Source organism: Elephantulus edwardii, unplaced genomic scaffold, assembly GCF_000299155.1.
Source record: "Elephantulus edwardii isolate Elephantulus edwardi_28Jun2011 unplaced genomic scaffold, EleEdw1.0 scaffold00166, whole genome shotgun sequence".
Taxonomy (NCBI): domain Eukaryota; kingdom Metazoa; phylum Chordata; class Mammalia; order Macroscelidea; family Macroscelididae; genus Elephantulus; species Elephantulus edwardii.
Genome location: NW_006399916.1, coordinates 5,073,352 through 5,096,068, shown reverse-complemented (window position 1 = coordinate 5,096,068; position 22,717 = coordinate 5,073,352). Strand labels below are relative to the sequence as shown.

The window sequence follows — 22,717 nt, the reverse complement described above, 5'->3', positions numbered from 1 at the left end:
TCTTCCACTCATTCATTGTTGCACTATTCTCTCTACCCTCCTCCCAGTTTGTTCTTGTCCAAATGCCACAGTGCTTGTCAAAGCCAGTTCTGAAAATATTTTTTAAAAAAAAATCACACATACTCCTTGTTACCCTAAATAAACATAACAAAATGCTTGTTATGGTTATTTTTCATCATTTCTTTTTTCATATGTACCTGTTTATAATTTGTGGCTATAATAATTCTGTATACATACTTCTAGATCTACCTTCTTTTACTGAACCCAGTAGTGTAATCTGTACTTCAAGTAGTTGAGAAGATTTATCAAAACGCATTTAATGATAATACCATTATTGTATATTTGTTTTGAATTTATTTCTTAGCATAAATAATAAAAAGTTTTATTGCTTTTCAATATCTTAAATTTCCCTTTAGAATAGTATCACTGTTTTAAAACAAGGTAATTAGAGCTAAAAATATATTTGCAGGTGTCTTGACATATATTGCCAAATTGTATGATGCTACTAAAGTTCTGAGTGAAGACTGGGTACTTTTCTGCAGCTCTTTTCTTGTCTATTGCATATCAGCACCTGTTGTTGTCATGGGCTGTTAAGTCAATTGAGACTCATAGTGGCCTTATGTACAAATAGGCCTGAAGCCTGCTTTATCCTGTGCCAACCTTATTGTCTCTAACACACCTATCACCAATACCCCAATCACTCAATCAACCCATTTCATCAAGGTTCTTCCTCTCTTGCGCTGTCTTCTCCACCCTTCCAAGCATGATGTCCCTCTCCAAGGACTGGTCCCTTCTTGCAACATGCCCAAAGTATGTCAGACGAAGCTTCAGAATCCTTGCCTCTATGGGGCAGCCTGGTTTCACCTTCTCCAAGATGAACATGTTTGTTCTCCTAGCAGTCCATGGTGTATATTCAATACTCTTCTCCAGCACCACAGCTCAAAGGTATCTATTCTCTTTCTATTATCCCTAGTCATTGTCCAGATTTCTGATGTATAGTAAGTAATTGCGAGGACTATGGCTTGGATTAGGCACACCTTAGTCTCCAGACTGACGTTTTTGCTCTTCAGTACTCTAGAGAGGTCCCTAACAGCAGACTTTCCCAATGTAATTAGTCTTTTGATTTCCTAGTTGCTGGACTGTTGACTGTGGAGCCAATCTCAATCTCTTCACTGTCTATCATAATGCTGCCAATTGGCCCAATGGTGAGAATCTTCATCTTCTTGATGTTGAGCTTCAATTCATATTGAAGGTTGTAGTCCTTGTCTCTCTGCAGCAAGTACTTCAGATCCTCCTCAGTTTCAGCAAGCAGGGTTGTATTATCTGCAGAATGCAGGTTGTTGACGAGTTTTCCTCTAATCCTGATGCCATACTCCTCCTCATAGGGTCTCGGATGTTTTGTTCTACATATAGATTGAAAAGGTATGGAGATAGGACATCTCTGGCATACACCCTTTTCAATTTTGAACCATGCAGCATTTCCCTGCTCTGTTCTGAAGACTGCCTCCTGGTCCAAGTACAGGTTTCATATAAGCACAATCAAATGTTTTGGGATTCCCGTTTCACTCAGTTAGCCACAGTTTGTTATGATCTACACAGTCAAATGCCTTTGCGTAGTCAATGAAACACAGACTTTCTAGTACTTTCTGCTTTCAGCCAAGATCCATCTGACATTAGCTATACTATCTCCAGTACCACGCCTCTTCTAAATCCAGTACGTCCATCTGGTCGTCCTACAGATTTCTTCATACTAATTGATGAGCACATCCAGGGCAATGTCTGTTTGTTGAAATATGTCAATTGGTATGCCGTCAATTCCCAGGGCCTTTTTTTGCCAACACTTTCAGGGCATCTTGAACTTCTTCCTTCATCACCACAGGCTCTTGCTCATATGCTGTTTCATGAAATTCTTCCATGTCAGCCAATTCCTTTTGATACAATTACTCTGTATATTCCTTTCATCTTCTTTTAATGCTTCTTGGATCATTTAATATTCTGCCCAAAGCATCCTTACTGAGTATTGCAACTCAAGTCTTGAATTTGTTCTTCAATTCTTTCAGCTTAAGAAATGTTAAGTGAGTTTGCTACTTTTTTTTTAACCATAAAAGATAAAATATATGTAAAGGCCTTTAGAAAAACCAAATTAGCCTTGCACAATGTTGAAATATTTACCCATGGGCTTACTAATTCTACTTGTTTTTTCACATAAAGTGTTTACTCTGGCTTTTTACTCATGTAATAGCTTTATAATGTTTCTGAGTTTAACTCTTTTACCCATCTGGAAATCATAGTAGTGCATAAGAGTTTATCTCAGCATTCCAAACTCAAACACAGTCAAATGTCTTTGCACAGTCAATGAAACACAGATATATATCCCTCTAGTACTCCTTGTTTTTTGTCAAGATCCATCTGACATTGGTGATACTGTCTCTAGTGCCATGCCCTCCTCTAAACCCAGCTTGTGTTTCTGGTAGTTCTCTGTCAATGTATTGTTCCCAGTTGTTTCTGGATAATCTTTAGCAGGGTTTTGCTACTATGTGATATCAGTGATACTGTTCCATAATTTCCACACTCTGTTGGGTCACTTTTTTTTGGAAGGAACAAATATGGATCTCTTGGCTAAGCAGCTGCCCTCCAGATTTCTTGACATAACCTGTTGAGCATGTTCAGGGCAGCATCTGTTTCATGAAATATGTCAAATATTCCATCAAAAAGAATCTTGAGGAGAATGGGAATCCTAGAACACTTGATTGTGCTTCTGTGAAATCTATACTTGGACCAGGAAGCAGTCCTCAGAACAGAGCAGGGAAAGACTTGTATGGTTCAAAATCAATAAGAGAGTGCATCAGGGATGCGTCCTGTCTTCCATACCTTTTCAATTTATATGCAGAACAGATCATTTAGGAAGCTGAGCTTTAAATGAGGAGGAATGTCGCATCAGGATTGGAGGAAGATTCATCAACAACCTATGTTATGCAGATAATACAACCTTGCTTGCTGAAACTGAGGATGACCTGAAGGGCTTGCTGCAGAAGGTCAAAGACTATATAGTCTTCAGTATGGACTGATGCTCAACATCAAGAAGAGGAAGACTTTCACCACTGGCCTAACTGGTGGCACCACGATAGATGGTGAAGACTGAGGTAGTTAACTATTACAGCTTTCTCAGCTCGACAATCAACACTCTTGGCACCAGTAGTCAGGAAATCAAAAGATGAGCTACATTAGGTAAATCTGCTGTCAGGAAGAGAAACAACGATGTCAGTCTAGAAACTAAGGTGCACCTGATTCAGGCCATGGTCTTTGCAATTACTTGCTATGCATCAGAGAGCTGGACAATGACTAAGGATGACAGAAAAAGAATTGATGCCTTCAAGTTGTGGTGCTGGAGAATAGTCTTGATCATACCAGGGACTGTCAAGGAAACAAGTAGGTCTGTCTTGGAGAGGGTAAAACCAAGCTGGAAAAGAGTCTTGATCATACCAGGGACTGTCAAGGAAACAAACAGGTCTGTCTTGGAGAGGGTAAAACCAAATTTCAACAACAACAACAAACTCATACTAACTCATACAAACCAAATTTGTCCTAGGATTTTTTTCTCTAATTTTTAAAATTTTATTATTTTTTGTGTGTTTTCCATCAAATCGGATCTGACTGGTACAGGAAGAGACTGTCCCTCCTTTTCTAGCAGAGCATCAGGTGGATTTGAGCTATGCACTTCTGGAATTGCAGTGCAGCTTCTTGCCACTAGGCCATCAGAGCTCCCTTGAGGCTAGGATTTTGAAGCTCCGTGTCACATACTTTGGGCACGTGACCAGGAGGGATCAATAGTTGGGGAAGAACATCATGCTCAGAAGGGTAAAGGGACAGTGCAGGACAAGACCCCAGGTGAGATGGAGTGATACAGTAACTAGGGCAATGGGCGTAGGTGTTTTGGAGTCAGTGAGAATGGCTCAGGGCAGTGCAGTCTCCAGAGCTGTTGTACATAGGGTTGCTATGTGACGCGACAGCACACAACTACCACCACTACAACAACAACAACAACAAACTCATACTAACCAGTTATCTTAACTAAATTTATAGAATAACACTTCAATGTGCTTTTTTCATTATTAGTGATGCATCTTCACATTAAACAACCATTTTATTAAAGTCTTAGATTGAAGGTAAAGGATCTCTTTCTTAATTAACCATTCTGTTTCAGTCCTGTTTCTTGCTCCTTTCTCCCTTTTTTTATCTTGGCAAGGACCATAGCAATAATATATAATATTAATAATATAAAAATTAATAAGAATAAATAATATAGTAATTTTAATAATAATACTAAAATTAATAATATTTAAATATCGCCAATCTACTCCCTCCTATTACTCACTCCCATCCCTAAGGCTGAAAAATGACATCCTCATATTATTATCCTTTAAGAGTAAATAAATCACAAATGAAGAAGCAAAAAGATTTACACGACTAAGGTAATCTGAACTCGTGAATAAATAGTTTAGCACATAACACCACCACCATCACCACCAATACATAAACTAACTGACCGAATGTGAGGGAAGGGAAGGAGAGGGAAAGAAACTAAGGACAGGCTCAGCCACAGACAGAAACAATGAGGGCTGACAGGCAGGTACAGGATGCGAGACAGAGGGAGAAGAAGTCAGAGAACAGATGGATAAGGTGGAAGGGAAGGGAGGGGCTGCAGGGATTCAACAAGATCTTGTAAACAATGGCATTATACAATTGTAATACTGTTACAAAATGAAATGTATATGAGTGATTCAATGAAAACCAATTTTTAAAACAACCCAACTTCTTCTGCTGCTTATCAGAAGATACAGTCTAAAAATCAAGTACCATTATTTCATAGGTAATCCCAAGAGTATTGTCCGAATTTAGATTGCTGTTATTGTTATGTGCTGTCAAGTCAGGTGTGATTCATAGTAACCTTATGCACAGTTGCTCTGAAGTCTGCCCTATCCTGGGCCAATCTCACTGTCTCTGACACACCTACCCCCATTACCCTAGTTACAGTGTCATATTTATAACAGAAAATAAATCCAAGTGACATTTTTGGGTAAGGCGGCTTCTCTCAACAACAACAACACATTCTGGAATTTTTATCACTTTCTACTTCGTCTATCTGTCTAATTTCAATTTTGGAAATAGGAAAAAATCCACACTCTTTTGAGAGTACATAAGGACACGCTGGCTCACTTGGGGCCTCCTGGCTTGCTCACCTGTCGTGGGTCAGCTGTAGAATTAGCTCCTGCCAGTGTCTGCTGGTGCTCAGATCTACTTTATACATCCCTCTGATGTGATGAATCACTTTCTTCCTCTCGATTCCTTGGGACAGTGAGACAGCCTGTGTAATATCTGCAGCTATTTTAGAGATATCCTTTGATTTTGAATCCAGGCGCTGAAAGAGACTAAACAAACAGAAGACTGCATCAGTTAAGTTGATGTGGGACGTTGCATATGATGCTTTAATTACTGACAGTCTGTCATAATCATTATCTGGTGCCACTCTAATTGAAATACCACAAGTGGATGCATGTAATAGACATTTTACTTTTTCAGTAAGTAAGTTAGATGTTCAAATTGCAGTACTGGCTCTAGAGGAAAGCATTCTTTCTCTCTGTGGGCTCTCGAAGTAGGTCCTTGTCTTTCTCACATCTATTCTCTGGCTCTGTGACAGTCTTCACATGATAAGGTATCTATCTTTGCTCATCTCTGCTTTTCTTGCTTAATTTCTTTTATTTCTCCGAGAAGACTGATTCATAAGCCATCCCACACTGATCTTATTAATATAGAAAGCTGTGATTTTGTAAATTACTACCTAACTTGGGAGGGATTGGAGAGCATTATGCCGAGTGAACTCAGTCCCACAAGGACAAACACTGTATAAAACCATTATTGTAGAATGAGTATGAGGATCCAAGGCAGAGGGAAGGATGAGAATAGAGGGGTGCGGTGTAGGGTATTAATCATAGGGTTGCACAATTTGATGGGTGGGTGGGGTGAAGGAAATTGGGAAGGATCTTTTGTGAAAAACAATGCCTTCAAATTTTGTAAATAAATCCAAATGAAATAAAAAAAATGGATGATACAGCAAAAATATATAATATAGAAAACTATTTGTAAGCTGGATTTATTACCTACATTTTGGAGAACACAATTCAATCCAAACAAAAATCCCACCTTTGTTGATTATTATTAACTGTTTTTTGCCAGGCAGCTTTATTTACTCCTTCTTCAGTTTCATATCTCTTCTGTTCCTAAAAAAAAATTAAAAAAAAAATCAGATAGTAATAAAGTTTATATCACATTTAACATTGGCATGGGCCCAATACACAAATATTTAAACCAAGAGAAAAAACTACTGAAAGGATGTTACTATTTACCTGCCATTCAGGTCATGGGAATTAGGTAATGATGGTTAGCCGGGGCTAACACAACACGGGTTGTGTAGTAGTTGCTTCTTTATCAAAGAGCCCATATACAAAACCATGAAAACCTCCTCATCACTGATAACTATTTACAATGAATAAAAGATTGCAGAGAAGAACATTCTCCTTACAAGAAGGCTGCTCTTGTTGTCTTTCGCTCCTTTTCTGCTAACAGCATGCTGTAAAGTTTGGCTTCACTGCTGTCTATCGGGGTGCTTTCTCCTTTGACCTTGTTCTTTCTTTACCATTTTAACTCTTTTATATGGGCTCACCACTACCTTCTACCAATTATGCTTATGTTTTAATACTTCGACAAACCCCTTTTGCTATTAAAAAAAGGCTGTTTTCCCACCAAATGATATAAATCTCTGTAAAAAATAATACAAAATCAAAAGCAATTCAAGGTCATCATAAAAGAGACTTTAAAAGCTCCTTCAGTCCTCTGACAACATCCACTTGAGATGCTCCTGAGACACAGCATGGTGCCGGGCTCACCTCTCTGATCATCCTGAGGAGCTCTGGCTTGGCTGCCATGCCGGGGGTGAGGCCCTTATGGCCGCAGGCCCTCAGCGCATTCATAAGCACCTCTGCTGTTTCCTGCTCTTCATCTGTCAGCTCATCTTGGTGATTAAGCAGTAACTCTGACAAATACAAAACTAACTTTGCTCCATGCTGGAAAACAAAAGGATTTTTTTTTCAGTAATAAATAATTTCTATCTTATGTTTAGACTATTTAACAGCACATAAATGACATTTCTAAATTTACTTAACTGTGAAGCAATTTATTGCAATTAATTCATTATAACAAATTGTTATTGTTCCATCAAGTTGGAACCAACTCATAGCTGACCCTCCAGCAAGTTTTCACAGGCTATACATCGCATGGGGAAAAAGTGCCCATCTTTATCCTGCAGAACAGTTGGTGGATTTGAACTGTGTGCCCTAGGATTGGAAGCACAGCTCCATATCATTAGGCTATCAAAGCTCCCTTATAACAAATTGTTGTTGTGTGCAGTCAACTTGGAACTGACCTATAGCTGACCTTCCAGCCAGTTTTCAGGTGCAATTAATCACCCGGGAGGAGACTGCCCAACCTTATTTCACCGAGTAGCTGGGCTGGTGCCAAATTATTTGCCATGTTCATTATTAATCATCCAAAAGAAACTAGTTTGCAAAGCAATTTTAAAAAGATCTGTCTTCTTAATTGGGATAGTTTCTAAAATCTAACTTCTAGAGTATTTAATTTCCATTTAAAATTAAAATAATAGGGATATAAGTTTGCTATAAAATTGGGGCTGATTAATTTCTTAGCAACCTTGACTCAAAGAATGTTGTAGAAGATGAAAATCTACCAGGAAATTGATGATTTCAACCTTACTCTTCACCTCCCCACTTCTTATACACATACCTTATACTGGCATAGTTTTCAAAATGCACATTTTTTTCATCTATACTGGTTTGGTGGTGTTATGTGTTATTGAGTCGCTTCTCACTCATAACGCCCAACAGGACAGAGTGAAACTGTCCCATAGGGTTTCCTATATAAAATCATGGTTTTTATCAGTAGAAACTCTCAAGGCTCATCACCACTTAGTGGGAACTAACTCATAGCTGAACCTCCCTGAATTTCTGAGGCTGTATGGGAATCACAAGGGAGGAGACTGTCCATCTTCTCCCAGGAGTTGCTGATGGATTCAAACTGCAGGGGCTCAGCCTGTGGGTTAGCAGTGCAACTCCCCAGAGACTAAGGCACCAGAGAACCCTACCCCAGAAACAGACTACCAGCTAACTCATACTGGGCAACTGGTGGGCTTCAAAAACTGACCTTTTAATTAGTGGTCAAACATTTAGCTAACGAACAACTGAAATCTACTTTAGACTATTGTTAGGTGCTGTTGAATAAAACTTATAGTGACCATGTGAACAAGAGAACTGAACCCTGTCCTATCCTGTGCCAAGCTCACAATCTCTGACACACTTAAGCCCACTGCTGTAATCACTTTGTCAATCCACCTAGTTGAGGGTCTTCCTCTCCTTCTCTGTCCCTCTACCTTTCCAAGCATGATGTCCTTCTCCAAGGAACATGGCAATGTGCCCAAAAGATGTGAGATGAACCTCTGCCAACCTTGCCTCCAAGGAGCACTTTAGCTTCACCTTCTCCAAGATATATCTGCTTGTTCTTTTGGCAGTCCACAGGATATTCCATACTCTTCTCCAATATCACAGCTTAAAGATATCAATTCTTCTATCATGCTTATTCATTGTCCAGCTCTCATATGCACAGCAAGTGATTGTAAAGACCATGGCCTGAATAAGGTGCACCTTAGTCCTCAATCTTACATCATTGCTCCTCAATAATTTGGAAGGGTCCCTGACTACAGACTTTCCCAGTGCAATATGGTTCCTGATCTCTTGAATGCTGGTGTTGATTGTGGATCCAAGTAAGATGAAGTTGTTGACAGTTTCAGTCTTGATACAAATAGAAGATACTGGCTAACCTGTACATGATATCAATGTATCATCCACACACAACTTGCTACTGGGAAGGGACAAGTACATTTCAGGAAGGAGAGATCTAAGTGTCACCCTTTAATCCCATCATCAATCTCAGAACCAGCATTTGTGAGACCACCAGATTTGTTTCCTGATGTGATGCTACAGAACACATACAGCATCACTTATGAAGTCTTGTTGCTAAAAGATACTGGGCTTGAAGCTAAAGCCTTCTGATCAAGTTTCAGTTTATAAATAATACAGGAGATAGAGGATCAAATAAGTTTGATCATCCGGAAGTCAGTCTGTCTCTTTGATAGGACAATGTCAAAGGAAAACACATTTGGTTTCGTGGAAACTAGATAAAAAGAATGATAGAAGCACTGAAATGATGAAAAGATGAAAGAAGTGCATGATCCTGACTTCAACAAGGCAGCTGTAAAAGACATTTTGGGCAATAAAAGAGAGATTTGATCATGTACTTGGTATTTGATGACTTTAAGGAATTATACTTAATGTTGATATTATATAATAAAATACCTTCTCAAAAAAGAATTTAGAGATACAGTATCATGTAATATAATTTACTTTGAAATACTTTAGAAAAAGAAATGAAACCAATACTATAACAATTCGAGAATTATTGACTCTGGGCAATAGTTATGTGGCACTTACTAGCCTATGCTATTTCTCTTTGTGCATTTAAAAATGTTCATGGTAAAAGGTAAAGCAAGCAAACAAGTTTCTGGGAAAGAACTACAGAGAATATTTCTTAAAGGGATACAGGGAACAAACTTGAGATATTCAAAGCTCTCCCTGTGTCCAGTCAAATTGACTCCTTGTTGACCCTCCAGTGGGTTTTTGGAGGCTATAAACTGCATGAGGGATAACTACTTATCCTTATCCTGTAGCGTAGCTGGTGGATTCAAATTGGTAGAGAGGTTTGGTCTTTGGGTTAGCAGTGCAAGTCCCTAAAGGCTAAGCCCAAGGTGGGGATAAAGGATGATGAATATGTAGAAGGATTTTCTTTCCTACCCCTGAAAAACTGAACTGGAATGGAAACTTGTGATTAAGGTCAGAGAATTATCCAAACTATAGGAATTAATGAATACACTATTTTGTAAAGCATATACTAAGTATCATTTAAACATTATTTCCACCAAAAAATTAAACATACATATTTTATTTTAAAATACATTAAACCCACTGCACAAGGCCTTATGACATTTTAAATTGTGAACTGTATTAAATGCCAACAAATGCATTTGGAAATGCTTACGTTTTGGATGATATTTAAATTAACATGTTGGATCACAGCATGTCCTTTTCCCAAAGCAAAGCTCAATTTAATGTAACATTTTTAATTGGTCACGAGACAGCTACTACCTGACCACAAAGGAAAATGAACAGACGCTCTGCAAGTGAGAGGCCCGAGGAGTTGGCAAATAAAGGCAGATGCTAAATGACTGGAATGTGTTTGTGTGTCGAAGAAATGTATTTCATGTAACTTTAAAAAGATTTCCGTTCAGTATTCAAGGACATTCTGAAACTATCTTAAAACATGATGAGAAATATTTTTATTCATTCTGAATATCTAAACAAACAGTTTTCTCAAATAGTAATGTGTGCCCGCCTGGATAATAACATGGACAGAGGGAAGGAGGAGGCCAGGGGGCCAGTGCACAAAGTGACTGAATCACTGCCTGATTATAATTCCCACAACTGTAAAAGATGTTATTGAGGATAGATACAAAAAACTCCCACTAAAACAAAACAGCAAACCTGTGTGTTTTCAGCCCTCAAGAAACGGATTTAAGAAAATGAATCCATGAACATGAATGCTAGCTCTAGTGGTCTTGTCCTCAGGGAGTGGTTCTGTTAAGCCAAGGGTGGCACCTCTCTGGCAGTTCGAATCTACCAGCTGCTCCAGAGCAGAAGGATGGGCAATCTCCTGCCAAAAGATTTAACAGCCTCCAAAAACCTGGTGGACGGTCAGCTAGAAGTTGACTCTGGCTCAACAGCAATGGGTGAGCAATAAATGTGTAAAAAGAAAATGCTCAATAAAGGCTCTAACAAGGAAGAGTTCTAAGTGCAGTAACAAAGGTGGGAAGGTTCTGAAGGAGGATGATGTGAGGTGGGCTTGTGGTGCCCGCCTGGATAATAACATGGACAGAGGGAAGGAGGAAGCCAGGGGGCCAGTGCACAAAGTGACTGAAGCAGGGGTGCCGCGGGAATGTGCTGCGTGTGAAAGTGAGCACCAGAGAGTGTGGACCCCACCCGGAAAAGAGGAACCAGCACAGAAGAAACGTGGAACAGTCAGACAGAAAGCAGGGGCTTTAAGCATCAGGGAAATGTAAACATCAGACAAATGAAGAAGAGCTTTCACGCAGCTGTGACAAAGGAATGAAGATGGTTTTTAGAGATGGCTACGGGATGACTCCCAGAATATATACATTGGTAAGTGAAAAAGCAGGTTGCAAAGGAGAATGTATCCTTTGCTACCTTTCCTTTTGTTGAGAAGAGGGTCCTAATGCCTGTGGATAGATACATAAATAGGATCCTGAGTAAGAAATAAAAAATGTTAGCTTTACACTGGCTCTCCAAAAATGATACATAGGTATAGATATACACATGTACTTATATATGCAGACTTATGTATAGCTCCAAGAGAAATAAACAAATTAAGATGGTTATTTACAAGGAGGGAAAAAAAGGCATAAAAAAATGAATGTGTAAACCTAATGTTTACAGACACAATGGTTTGTTCTTAGCCACAAAGAGAAGTGAAGTTCTGATACGTGTTACTACACAATGGAAATGTGAAAACAAAGCATGGGAGCCAAGCCAGTCACAGAAAGGTAAGTTTTGTATGATGCCACTTATATCTAGAAGAGGCAAATGTAGAAAGACCAAAGTTCATTAGTTAATAGTCACCAGGAGTCCTGGCTGCACAGTGGTTAAGTGCTCAGTTCTAAACAAAACGTCACTCCATGGTTAAGAGACAAGCTGGTCTGCTGTCCTCAAGGTGCCCTGTCTAACAGAGCCTGGTGGACCCCTGCGGTCACGGACCTGAGCCAACTTCCAGCCAACTTGGGGTCTTACATCTGAGAGCAGACTGCACGGCAAACGACAACTGCACACTATGGAGGGGTCTGGAGGTGTACTCGCTGTGTGCTCAGCTATGGACGGAAAGGTGGATGGTTCAAAGCCATCAGCAGCTTTGCCTCCTTAACGATCACAGCCTAGCAAACGACTGGGCAGGTCTAGCCTGTCAGTCAGGGTTGCCATAAATCAGAACCCAGTGGATGGCACACAACAACAATGGCTTTATAGGCAAGACAATCAAGTGTCCACACATGTAGTGTTCATTTCTGAGTCCTGCAATACAACCTGCACCCAAAATAAGATACGACCTGAGGGCTAAAGTGCATCAACCTGGCTGCCCATGGTCTTTGGTTTGGCAGCTGTGATGTGGGCATTCTCTGATGGGATTTGGTGCAGTGTGACCAGTCTTCTGATGGATTTGCTGAGCAGTCAACAGCTCCAGGGCGAGTCTCACCAGGGATGTGGACTGCATCCAACGTCTGAGTTAGGTCTGGGAGAGCTGTCTTGCTTTCTGCTTGTTCTCGAAGCTGCACGTGGCTCATCCTCTCTCTCTGGCTCTTTGGACCTGAGCCAGCAGCCTGCCATGTGTGCACAGCTTGAATTCATTATTAGTCTCTACTGCTATGTGCCAGAGACCTGGGGTGTGCCAGCCTCTAAAGGTGCATGGATCGTTTCCTTTAGATAAGCCTTTTACACACACCACCTCACAGACTGGCAAAGAGCCCACAGATCTGTCTCAGAAGCAGCAGTCACAATGCTCCTTCATATTCCCAGGTTTTACTTCTCCAGAGAACCCAGCCTGACACAGCACTTTGGTATCAATACAAGACTTGGCCCATTGCTGTCTCAAGTTTCTCCTCTCCACTCCACTGACTGCTCTGACTGCAGTTACCCTATCTCAGTCTGTCTGTTCTTGGACCCCACATGAATGGAATCACACAGTATGTGTTCTTTTGTGTCTGACTGTCCCTTCCATACACATACTGTCTTTGAGAATCAACAATGACATTTAGATGGACTAGTAGCTTGTTTCTCTTTAATTCTATATTTATGTCTGTTGCATAATATATCACATTCTGTTTACATATTCTCCTTTTGATTGCAATTTGAGTTATTTCCACTTTTTTTTTGCCTATTATTAAAAAAAGTCTCCATAGATATAAGACTTGTAATGGACGTATGTTTTAAGTTCTCTTGAGTAAATATCTAAAAGTAGAATTTCAGAGTCCTCAGTATATATTTAAATTTATCATAAACTGTTCAGCACTCCTTAGTATCCATACCATTTATAATCCCCACAAACACACTTAATGTGGTAGCATTTATAAACTATAAAATTTCATTAGGTATTCTGCTTTTAATCATATGAAATGCTGAATACTTTTTTATGTTTTAAATAGCGATAAATATTTTAAAAAATATGTTACACAGATTGCTTCTGAACAATTCAGTATAAGCAATTCAGTATAGGAAAATATTCTTCTGTTGAAAGTTTCCAAACTGTTCTTAAAGGGAACAAACACTCACATTTCTGTAATAGATTCGAAGGATCTACTAAGAACTCACACCTAGTACTTGCTAATTGAACCACTGGGAAGGGACCAGGAAAGAAACACAGGTCGAGCTGAAGCTGAGGGAAGAGCAAGTGCAGAAAGACCTTGGGTAAAACCGTTCGGCAGGAGGGTTCTCTCTCAAGACCTGAGGCATGGAAAGACAGTTTGATTTCAGTCTTTGTTTGGCCAGAAGCTTCTCCTTATCTTAGGAAATGCTGAGACCCTTACTTGCAGTGATGGGCTGAGGCAGTCTCGGAGTATCTCCTGATGGTTCGGTTCATGGACTAGTTCCAAAATCTGTTTCCTCTCCTGTGAAGAGCGGCGTGGTGACAGCATGTGCACCAGCAGCCTGCCGAGCTGCACGCGGAATGTCTCCTTACAGGACGCCACGATCTTCGTCCACTGCTGCTTACATCCGGGGCTTTTACTTGAGCCCTTAAAGCAGAGCAAGAAGGAAACAGGATCATTGTCAAGCAACATGCTACCCAGTGCTGCCCTAACAGATATGCACATGTGAAAGAAAGAACCAAAATCTTAGGCCACTTTAAACATTACTGAAGACCTAGAAAATGAGTAAGAAAACAGAACTATCAAAGCTCATGGTCATTTTGTAATATAAAAGAGAAAGGATTCCTAATAAAGACTTGAATTAGGAATAAAGAACTACAAATATGTTGGTCATCAATGTCTTCTAAGAACAAGCTTTTCTCTTGAGGTCCCATGAAAGTTAGCCAAACCCTGTTTAAGCTGCCTAGACCTGGTTTAAAATTGGAATCCCACAGGAGATTTAATCCTGAGATTTGGAAATGATTAATCCTCAGGGCCACTGAAGGAATGATTCAATTCTAAATGGAACCTGCAGTTCGTCTCCCTATTCAGAGCTGCACACTGTATATGTTTAGAGTCATGATCTATGAGTCTTACTGGATTAGGCTGACCTTTCTGGTAAGGTAGTGTGTAACATATTGGGCTGCCAATCTAAAGGCTGGCAGTTTGAATCCAGCAGCTGCTCCATGGCTGAAAGATGGCCATGCTCCTCCTGTAAAGATCTGTGACTGTGGGACCTGATGAAGAGATGCAGCGAGGAAGACTAGAGTTGACAGCAGTGTTTTAGTATCTGAAAGGAGCCCGAGTGGCATTGTGAATTGTGCACTGACTGCTAGTGAGTGGTGGTTCAGGTCCACCAGCTCCTCCATGGGAGAAAGACAGGAAGTCTTCTCCTGCTATGATTTACAGTATGTTTTACAACCTTAGAAACCTGATAGAGAGTCATCATGAGTTGGAAGTGACTCGACAACAGTTGGTTTTTAATTTGTTTAGTACCCAAAGAGTGAACTGACAGGTTTGTTCATCTGATCAACCATATCTGATTCACAGGAACTCAAGTTAGAAAGTGATAAATGGAGTCTGACACTTGCTAGTACCCAGTACATAATTTTAAAGGTGCTAGATAAATTTAAACAATTATTTCAACTTCATAATAACTAAGAAACCCCCAAAAACCCCTAAAAGTGGTCTTTTAGTTCTAAAAGACCACTTGCCATTGAGTTGATTACAACTTCTGGTAACCCCTATATTTCAGGGTAGAAATGCCTTCCCTCAATGGCCGCTGTCTCTCAGGAGACAATCTTCCTTCTCAGGGACCTCCCGTGGATTTAAACCACCAATCTAGCAGTAAGCAGACACCTTGAAAACATACTAATTGAACTTGTACCTTATACCACACACATTAACTAAAAAATCAGAGGTGTAAACAGAGGAGTGAAAACTATCAGCTCATAAAAGAGACACTAAGCCAAATGCACTGACTGATGACAAGTAGATTTCAATGCCCTGCAACTCTCCGCGGGGTTTCTGAGGCTGACGACTTTCCCAGGGGGGGGACATCAGGCTTCTCTTCTGTTAATCCAAACTGCTACCCTTATGACTATCACAGAAACAAGTAAGACACAATGCCACTGGACGTTCCTGGGGTCAATCCAGGACCTGACTCTTGGAAATGGGTTCTTACACACGATGTCAACAGTATAAGCAATAAAAGGGGGAGGGGAAGGAGAGAAACGGGATTTCATCAAAATATAAAACTTCTACGCATTAAAGGGCAAAGGGAGCTCAGGTGGCCTAGTGACAAGAAGCTGCGCTGCAATCCTTAAGGCAGGTGGTTCGAATCCACTAGCTGCTCTGTGGGATAAGGATGGGCAATCACCTCTGGTGTGGTTAACTGCCTCTGAAAACCCACCAGACATAAGCAATGGGGTGGTTCTGACTTGATGGTATGCAACAACAAGAAGAAAGTAAAAAAGGATAAGCTGCACAACAGATGATTATATTCAAATAGCAAATGCTTTTTTAAAAAAAATTATTGCGATTTTAATGAAAGTTTACAGAAAAGTAAACTTTCATTTTTGTTAAAATCACAATAAAAACCCATGTTTATTGCTGCATTGTTCACAACAGCAAAGTGATGAAAGTAACCCCAGTGCCATCAACAAGTGAATGGATAGAGAAACTCTGGTATATTCACACAATGGAATACTATGCAGCACTGAGAAAAAAAGGAACTAATAAAATAGCACATAAAGGAAAGCAGTATGGCGCTTTCTCAAAAAGTTGCAAATAGAGATACCATTTGACCCAGCAATTCCACTACTGGGAATATACCCTGAAGAGACCATAGCTGACATCCAAGCAGATATATGCACACCCATGTTTATTGCAGCTTTGTTCACAATAGCAAGGAGTTGGAAACAACCTAAGTGCCCATCAACAAACGAATAGCTAGAGAAGCTGTGGTATATTCGCACAATGGAATAATATGCTGCATTAAAAAACAAGGAACTCATGCAATATTATTCAAAATGGTTGACTCTGGAGAACATTATGCTGAGTGAAATATCCCAGTCACAAAAGGACAAATATTACATGATGCCACTGTTGTAGAATGGGACTGTCCTTGGGGTTGGGGAGAGACTGAGTAAGATGGGTTCAATAATGTATACTGCACTGAAACAGAGGAGGGAGAAAACTGTTTAAAAGAGATATATAACTAGGTATTTCTGTCATCACAGGAGTCTAGAGCGAGGGCTACATGGTGGAGGGGACCTGGGGGAGGGTTTGTAAAACAATGAAAGAATCTTTTCTTTTACTTTTCCATAATTTTTGACTCATGTACTTATAACTTGTTAGTCAAATTTGTGTCTTCTAGGTTGCAACACCCCCATGATACATCTTCAAGGATATGAACATGTACGGCCAAGCACAATCAATAAGAGTGCATCTAAATTCCAAAATCAATCTCCATAATAGTCTATGTGTTTCCTACTGCCAAAGGGGCCCTTTAGAGTAGTGAGAGAAGATCTTCACCCTGAAACCCACAGCGTCCCTTTTCAGCAGGAAGTAGCTAAGAGAATACGCCATCCCCTTTTCCTTATGACTCAGGGTGAAGTCTCTCTCAGGGAGGAGTGATAGGGAATGGCAAAGGACACACTGACAAAGAAGATTAATCAGAACTGGCTTTGACAAGCACTGTGGCATTTGGACAAGAACAAACTGGGAGGAGGGTAGAGAGAATAGTGCAACAATGAATGAATGGAAACCCAAAATCTCTGTAAATGTTTATGAAAATTAATAAAATATAATTATAGAAAAAAAAAGCAAAAAAAAAAACAAAAAACGAAAAGCACATAAAAAGGGTGACCCTGGGGGAAATTATGCTGAGTGAAATATCTAAGTCACAAAAGATACATAGCACATGTTTAACAAGGATTTAGTATTCAAAATGTTACAGAATTAATACACATTAATAAAACATATTCACAAAAGGACAACCCACTCAATTAAACCATGAGCAAGGAACAAACATTTCTCAGAAAAACACAAATGGCCAACAAGCAAATTAAATGACGCTAAACACCAGCCATCATCAGGAAAATACCAATCAAAGCTACAATGAGATATCACTTAATATCAATGAGGCAGCTAAAATAAACAAACAGAAAATAATGAGAGCTGGAGAGGATAAAGACTAGAAGCTTGTACAATGTTGGTGGCAGTGTAAAATTGTTTTGTTTCTATGAAAAAGTTTGGCAGCTCAACAGAACATTAAACATAGAATTATCACTGGACCCAGTAAGTCTACTCAGAGGTAAATATTCAAGAGACCGGAAGACAGGTGTTTAAACAAAAACCTGCACATAAATGGTCACAGTGGCACTTTGATAATAAGTTGTAAGAACAAGCCAAGCTTATCAACTGATGAATGGATAAACTAATGGTGCATGCACCATTAGGACTGAGGCGACTCTCTTCTGCCAGATGAAGGGTTGCTAGGCGCTGGACCAGCTCAGTGGCAGCTGGCAACAATAATATAACCGTACAAGTGAGGATCATTCAGTCATAAAAGAGGAATGAAACACTTCATGTACAGCACAAACGAGACCTAAAACATTTTACTAAATGAAAGAACCCTGCCACAAAAGACCATCAAGTATAGGATTCCATTCCATGGAAACATCCAGAAGAGGCAGGCAAAGTGAGCTAGGGAAGGGGTCAGTGCTTGCCAGGTGATGGTAGGGGCGGGAGAGAGAAAGCAAGATGGACGAGGGCTCCTGATTTCCTTCTGGAGTGGCAAAGGTTTAGAATTCAACAATGGTAACAATTGTGAAATATTTTGAACATATCTACTACCACTGAATTGTACACTTCAAAAGTGTTAAAAGGGTGATTTTTTACATTACGTGTATTTTCACACACATACACACACACACACACACACACACACACAGAGGGACAAATTTAAAAGGTGTAAAGTGAAAGGAAAAACTGGACAAACAGAACAGAGACAAAAAAAAAAGGAGAAAGTTGGCTGATAATTTATAAACTATAAAATGTAATACCAAAACAGGTAAATCACTATGCTACATGATAATTTTCTTCTTTTTTTTTTTTTAGGGTTTCCATTCATTCATTGTTGCACTTTTCTCCCTGCCCCCCCCCCATTTGCCCTTCTCTTTGAAAAGTAAAAGAAAAATTCTTCCATTGTTATACAATCCCTCTCCCCAAGTCCACTCTATATGAAGCCTTCACTCTGGACTCCATCATATCTTTCAGGTTTATTTTTGAGTGAAAAGTTCAGAAATCAGATCACATTTTCATGCACTCATAAATATTTTGTCTTATAACATCAACTAAAATGGATTCAAGTAATTATTCACAATGTCTAATCTATATCATTACATGTTGCCTTTCCCTTGACTCAATTTACCTATTTATTTTTAATCTCTGAAAACATTAGGCTAAGCCAAGAAGTGTTCTAAAGGATACATATTTTCAGGCTTCATTTATGTGGCTAGTCCATGAAAGGCCACAGGGACAGAGAGTAGATTGGGGGATGCCAGGAGCTGTGGCCGGGGGTGGGTGGGGGGTGGGTACGGGGTATGGATGAAGACCTCACTGTGGGGGAAATGGCGTGTTCTGGAAGCAGACAGCAGTGATGGCTGCAGTACAGGGTAGATGCTCTCAACACAGGGTGGATGCATATAATCTTCAAATGGTTAAGGCAGGTATGTGATAGTATGTGAGTTTCACCATGATAAAAACAAAATATAATACTCACAAAGCCCTGCTTTTTTCAGATACTGACTTTTGACAAAATTATAACATTAGAAATTGGCTTTTAGGATATAGATTTCACAAGCCGAGCAGGCACACCTCGGTAAGATGGCAAGACTGAGGGTTCAGAAGCAGATCACTGTGCTAGTGTTAGTATGGATGTCACAATCAAGTCAGCCACACAGATTTGCTGATTTCTTAATGTAGAGAAAAATCATGCTATACTATACTGCAGCCTGTGAAGGAGCAATGGCATCTGAACACATATAAAATATGAGAATTACCAAAGAGTGACACAGAGACAGGACATGAGCATAGACTGTTGGAAAAGTGGTGACAGGCTCACCACAAACCTTCAATTTCTAAAAGCTGCAGTATCTCTGCCAATTGTGAAAATGAGCAACACAAGAGGGCCAGGAGCTGTGTGCCTGGGCTGCACAGAGGGAGTCCTCTGGGAAGGAGAAGATCAACTAGGGAAATGACTCGCTCTCTTCATAAAAATTCAAGTTGCCTGAGGTTCTGAATATCTTGCGGAGAAGCACAAGGAAACAGAATTTTGGAAATGTGATACAAAGACATGTAACTCTGATCCTTCTGTATAAATGAACACTGCAACGAATTTATCTACTTATAAAAGATGCTTTGAATTTTTCCACTAGGTTGGTGAACACAGACATATCAACCATGATCCTTTTGTATAAGTGAACACTGTACAACAAAATCATCTACTTACAAGCAATGCTTTGAATCCTTCCAGCAGGTAAGTGAACATTTCCTTCTGAAATGGGTTGCAAACGGAAGGCTGTTCCTGATGAAGACTCTCCTCAGAAACTGAGCTCCTGCTTTGAGATGTGTTTTCTGGAGTGCTCAAGATGTCAATAACATCTGGATTAAACTCTTTGAATTAAAAAAAATAAGACAATTATTTAATCACTGACATACAGCCACCAAAATGGTATTCCATGTAATCTGAAGCGCTTGCTGCAGAGGGTCAAGGACTGCAGCCTTCAAAATGGATTGAAGCTCAATGTCAAGAAGACAAAGATTCTCACCACCGGACCAATTGGCAGCATCAGGATGGATGGTAAAGAGATTGAGATTGTTCACAGCTTTAGTTTGCTTGGTTCCATAGTCAACACTCTTGGTACCAGCAGCCAGGAAATTAAAAGACGTATTGTGGTGGGAAAGTCTGATGTCAGGGACCTTGCTAAAGTACTAAAGAGCAATGGTGTCTCTCTGGAGACTAAGGTGCATCTGATACAGGCCATGGCCTTTGCTATCACTTGTTATGCATCAGAGTTAGAAAATGACTAGGGAGGGTAGAAGGAGAACTGATGCCTTTGAGCTGTGGTGCTGGAGAAGAGTACTGAGAGTACCATGGACCACTAAGAAAACAGATTTATCCTGGAGAGGGTTAAACCACGCTGCTCCTTGGAGGCAAGGATTCTGAAGCTCGGTCTACCATACTTTAGACATGTTGTAAGGCGGGACCGGTCCTTAGAGAGGGACATCATTCTTGGGAGGGTGGAGGGACAGCGCAGGAGGGGAAGGCCCTCTATGAGGTGGATTGATTTAGTGACTGGGGTAATCGGGATGGGAATGTCAGAGACAGTGCGAATGGCACAGGACAGAGCGGAGTTTAGGGCTGTTGTACATAGGGTCGCTATGAGTCACAAGCGACTCGACGACACATAATAACAACTAATACTTCAGTATTTACAATATAAATGAGTCATAGGTACAACAGATGGAACAGATGCAGTATACTTATTCTTTTCTACATAATTTCAGAGGGGCTTTTGATTGATATTTATGAAAAATTATGTAGGTGTAGATACATACGAGCGCATGTGCGTGCATCTGTTTGTGCATGTGCGTGTGTGTATGTGTGCGTGCTCATGTGGGTGGGAGGGTTTATACACTTACTAGACACCTGAAAGTCCTGATTCAGGCCAGAATCCTGATAATCTGTGCTGCTCCCTCTTATGCTTACTCAGGCATGTGAGCAGGGCACCTGAGTCACACACATCTACTCATCTAAGCCTGGATATAAAGGAGTGTTTGTGGTGTAAGGGCTAATGGAGGACAGTGAGGACATGGTAGTTCACCACTCAACAGGTAACTGAAAGCTGGTGACCGGAATCCACCAGTCACCTCCTGCATGGGAGATGTGGCAGTTGGTCTGTACGGATCATGGTCTTGAAAGCCCTGGAGTTTCCAAGGAGCAAGGAGCTTTCCTCTGTCCTATGGGAGCAGCTATAGATGGAATGCACCTGACAGCAGTGGGTGGGTATGATTCAGCTGAGACATGAATGCACCTGATGGCAGTGGGTGGGTATGATTCAGCTGAGACACTATCAAAACAATGGAAAAGCAGATTATAGAAGATGTGCAAAGCATTCCTGACCAAAAATGCACATCTAGATTCTATAAAGCACTTCCATGAATCATTCCAATGGAGAGCCCAGAATAAGAGAGTTGGCAAAAGACAAGAAAGAGTACTTCAGGAAAGAAGGCATACTTAATAGGGAATAAATACAGAAAATGAGCAAAACATTATTATTATTATTATTATGAGAATGCAAATAAAAAAACCACAATGAGCTACTAGAACAACAGCCCCACCCCTCAACCCTTGCTGCTGCCTCCAACAGCTGAAACTAGAAACACTGACAATGCCACATCTGGCAAGGAGGAGCCTCTGTGCATCTCTCACTGCTGGTGTGAGAGCAAGCACACTGCTTTAGAAAACGGACTGGCAGCATTTACAAAAGCTAAATATGTTCATTCCTAGAAATATGCCAAACAGAAATGAGAATATATATTGTCAAAAGACAGAAAAATATTCACGGCAGCATAACTACAAATGCTTTCTAACAGCATGATGCATAAATGGTCCTCTATTTATACAAAAATGAAAGTAAATGAACGGCTGCAATACTCAAAAGCAAGAATTATTTTTACAAAAATAACAATGAGCAAGAGAGACAAGGCTCAGAGGCCCACCTGCTATACTAGAAACATGTAGTATGAACTGACAACAGCCCCTGAGACATTACTGAAGGGAGGTGGTAAAAGGCAAATGCCGCCTTTCGTGAAGGGATAATGACTGGAAGGTACATGCAAGCTACACTCAAACCACTCTAGACACATCAGACTAAAAATCTATTAAGTGTTCAGGTAACATGCAAGAAGGAAGAAAAAAGAAAAAAATCAAAATGAAAAACATCCAGAAAACGAACAAACAATGGCAGACCTCAGCCCGAACTGCGATTCCTTTACAGGGGTCTAATTACACCAATTAAAGGATAGAAATTTGCAGAATGTTCAATGCAATCCCAATACAAATACCAATTTCATTCTTCAATGAGATGGAAAAGGCAGTCTCCAGCTTCATTTGGAATGGAAAGAAGCCACGAATAAGCAAAGCATTTCTTAAAAATAGAAAAAAGGTAGGAGGCATCTCACTTCCTGATTTAAAATCCTACTACACTGCCATGGTAGTCA

The 22,717-nt window shown here is 40.1% G+C and overlaps 1 protein-coding gene across 1 annotated transcript in view; it reads right to left on the bottom strand.

The window, feature by feature from the left end:
• Positions 1-22,717, bottom strand: part of LYST (lysosomal trafficking regulator) — a 161,036-nt gene that overhangs the window by 63,573 nt on the left and 74,746 nt on the right. Inside the window, exons 28-32 of the mRNA XM_006895378.1 lie at positions 19,944-20,107; positions 13,829-14,035; positions 6,945-7,121; positions 6,202-6,278; positions 5,241-5,429 (exon numbers count right to left, since the gene is read on the bottom strand). Coding sequence (XP_006895440.1) covers positions 5,241-5,429; positions 6,202-6,278; positions 6,945-7,121; positions 13,829-14,035; positions 19,944-20,107 — 814 coding nt within the window. The remainder of the gene's footprint in view (positions 1-5,240; positions 5,430-6,201; positions 6,279-6,944; positions 7,122-13,828; positions 14,036-19,943; positions 20,108-22,717) is intronic.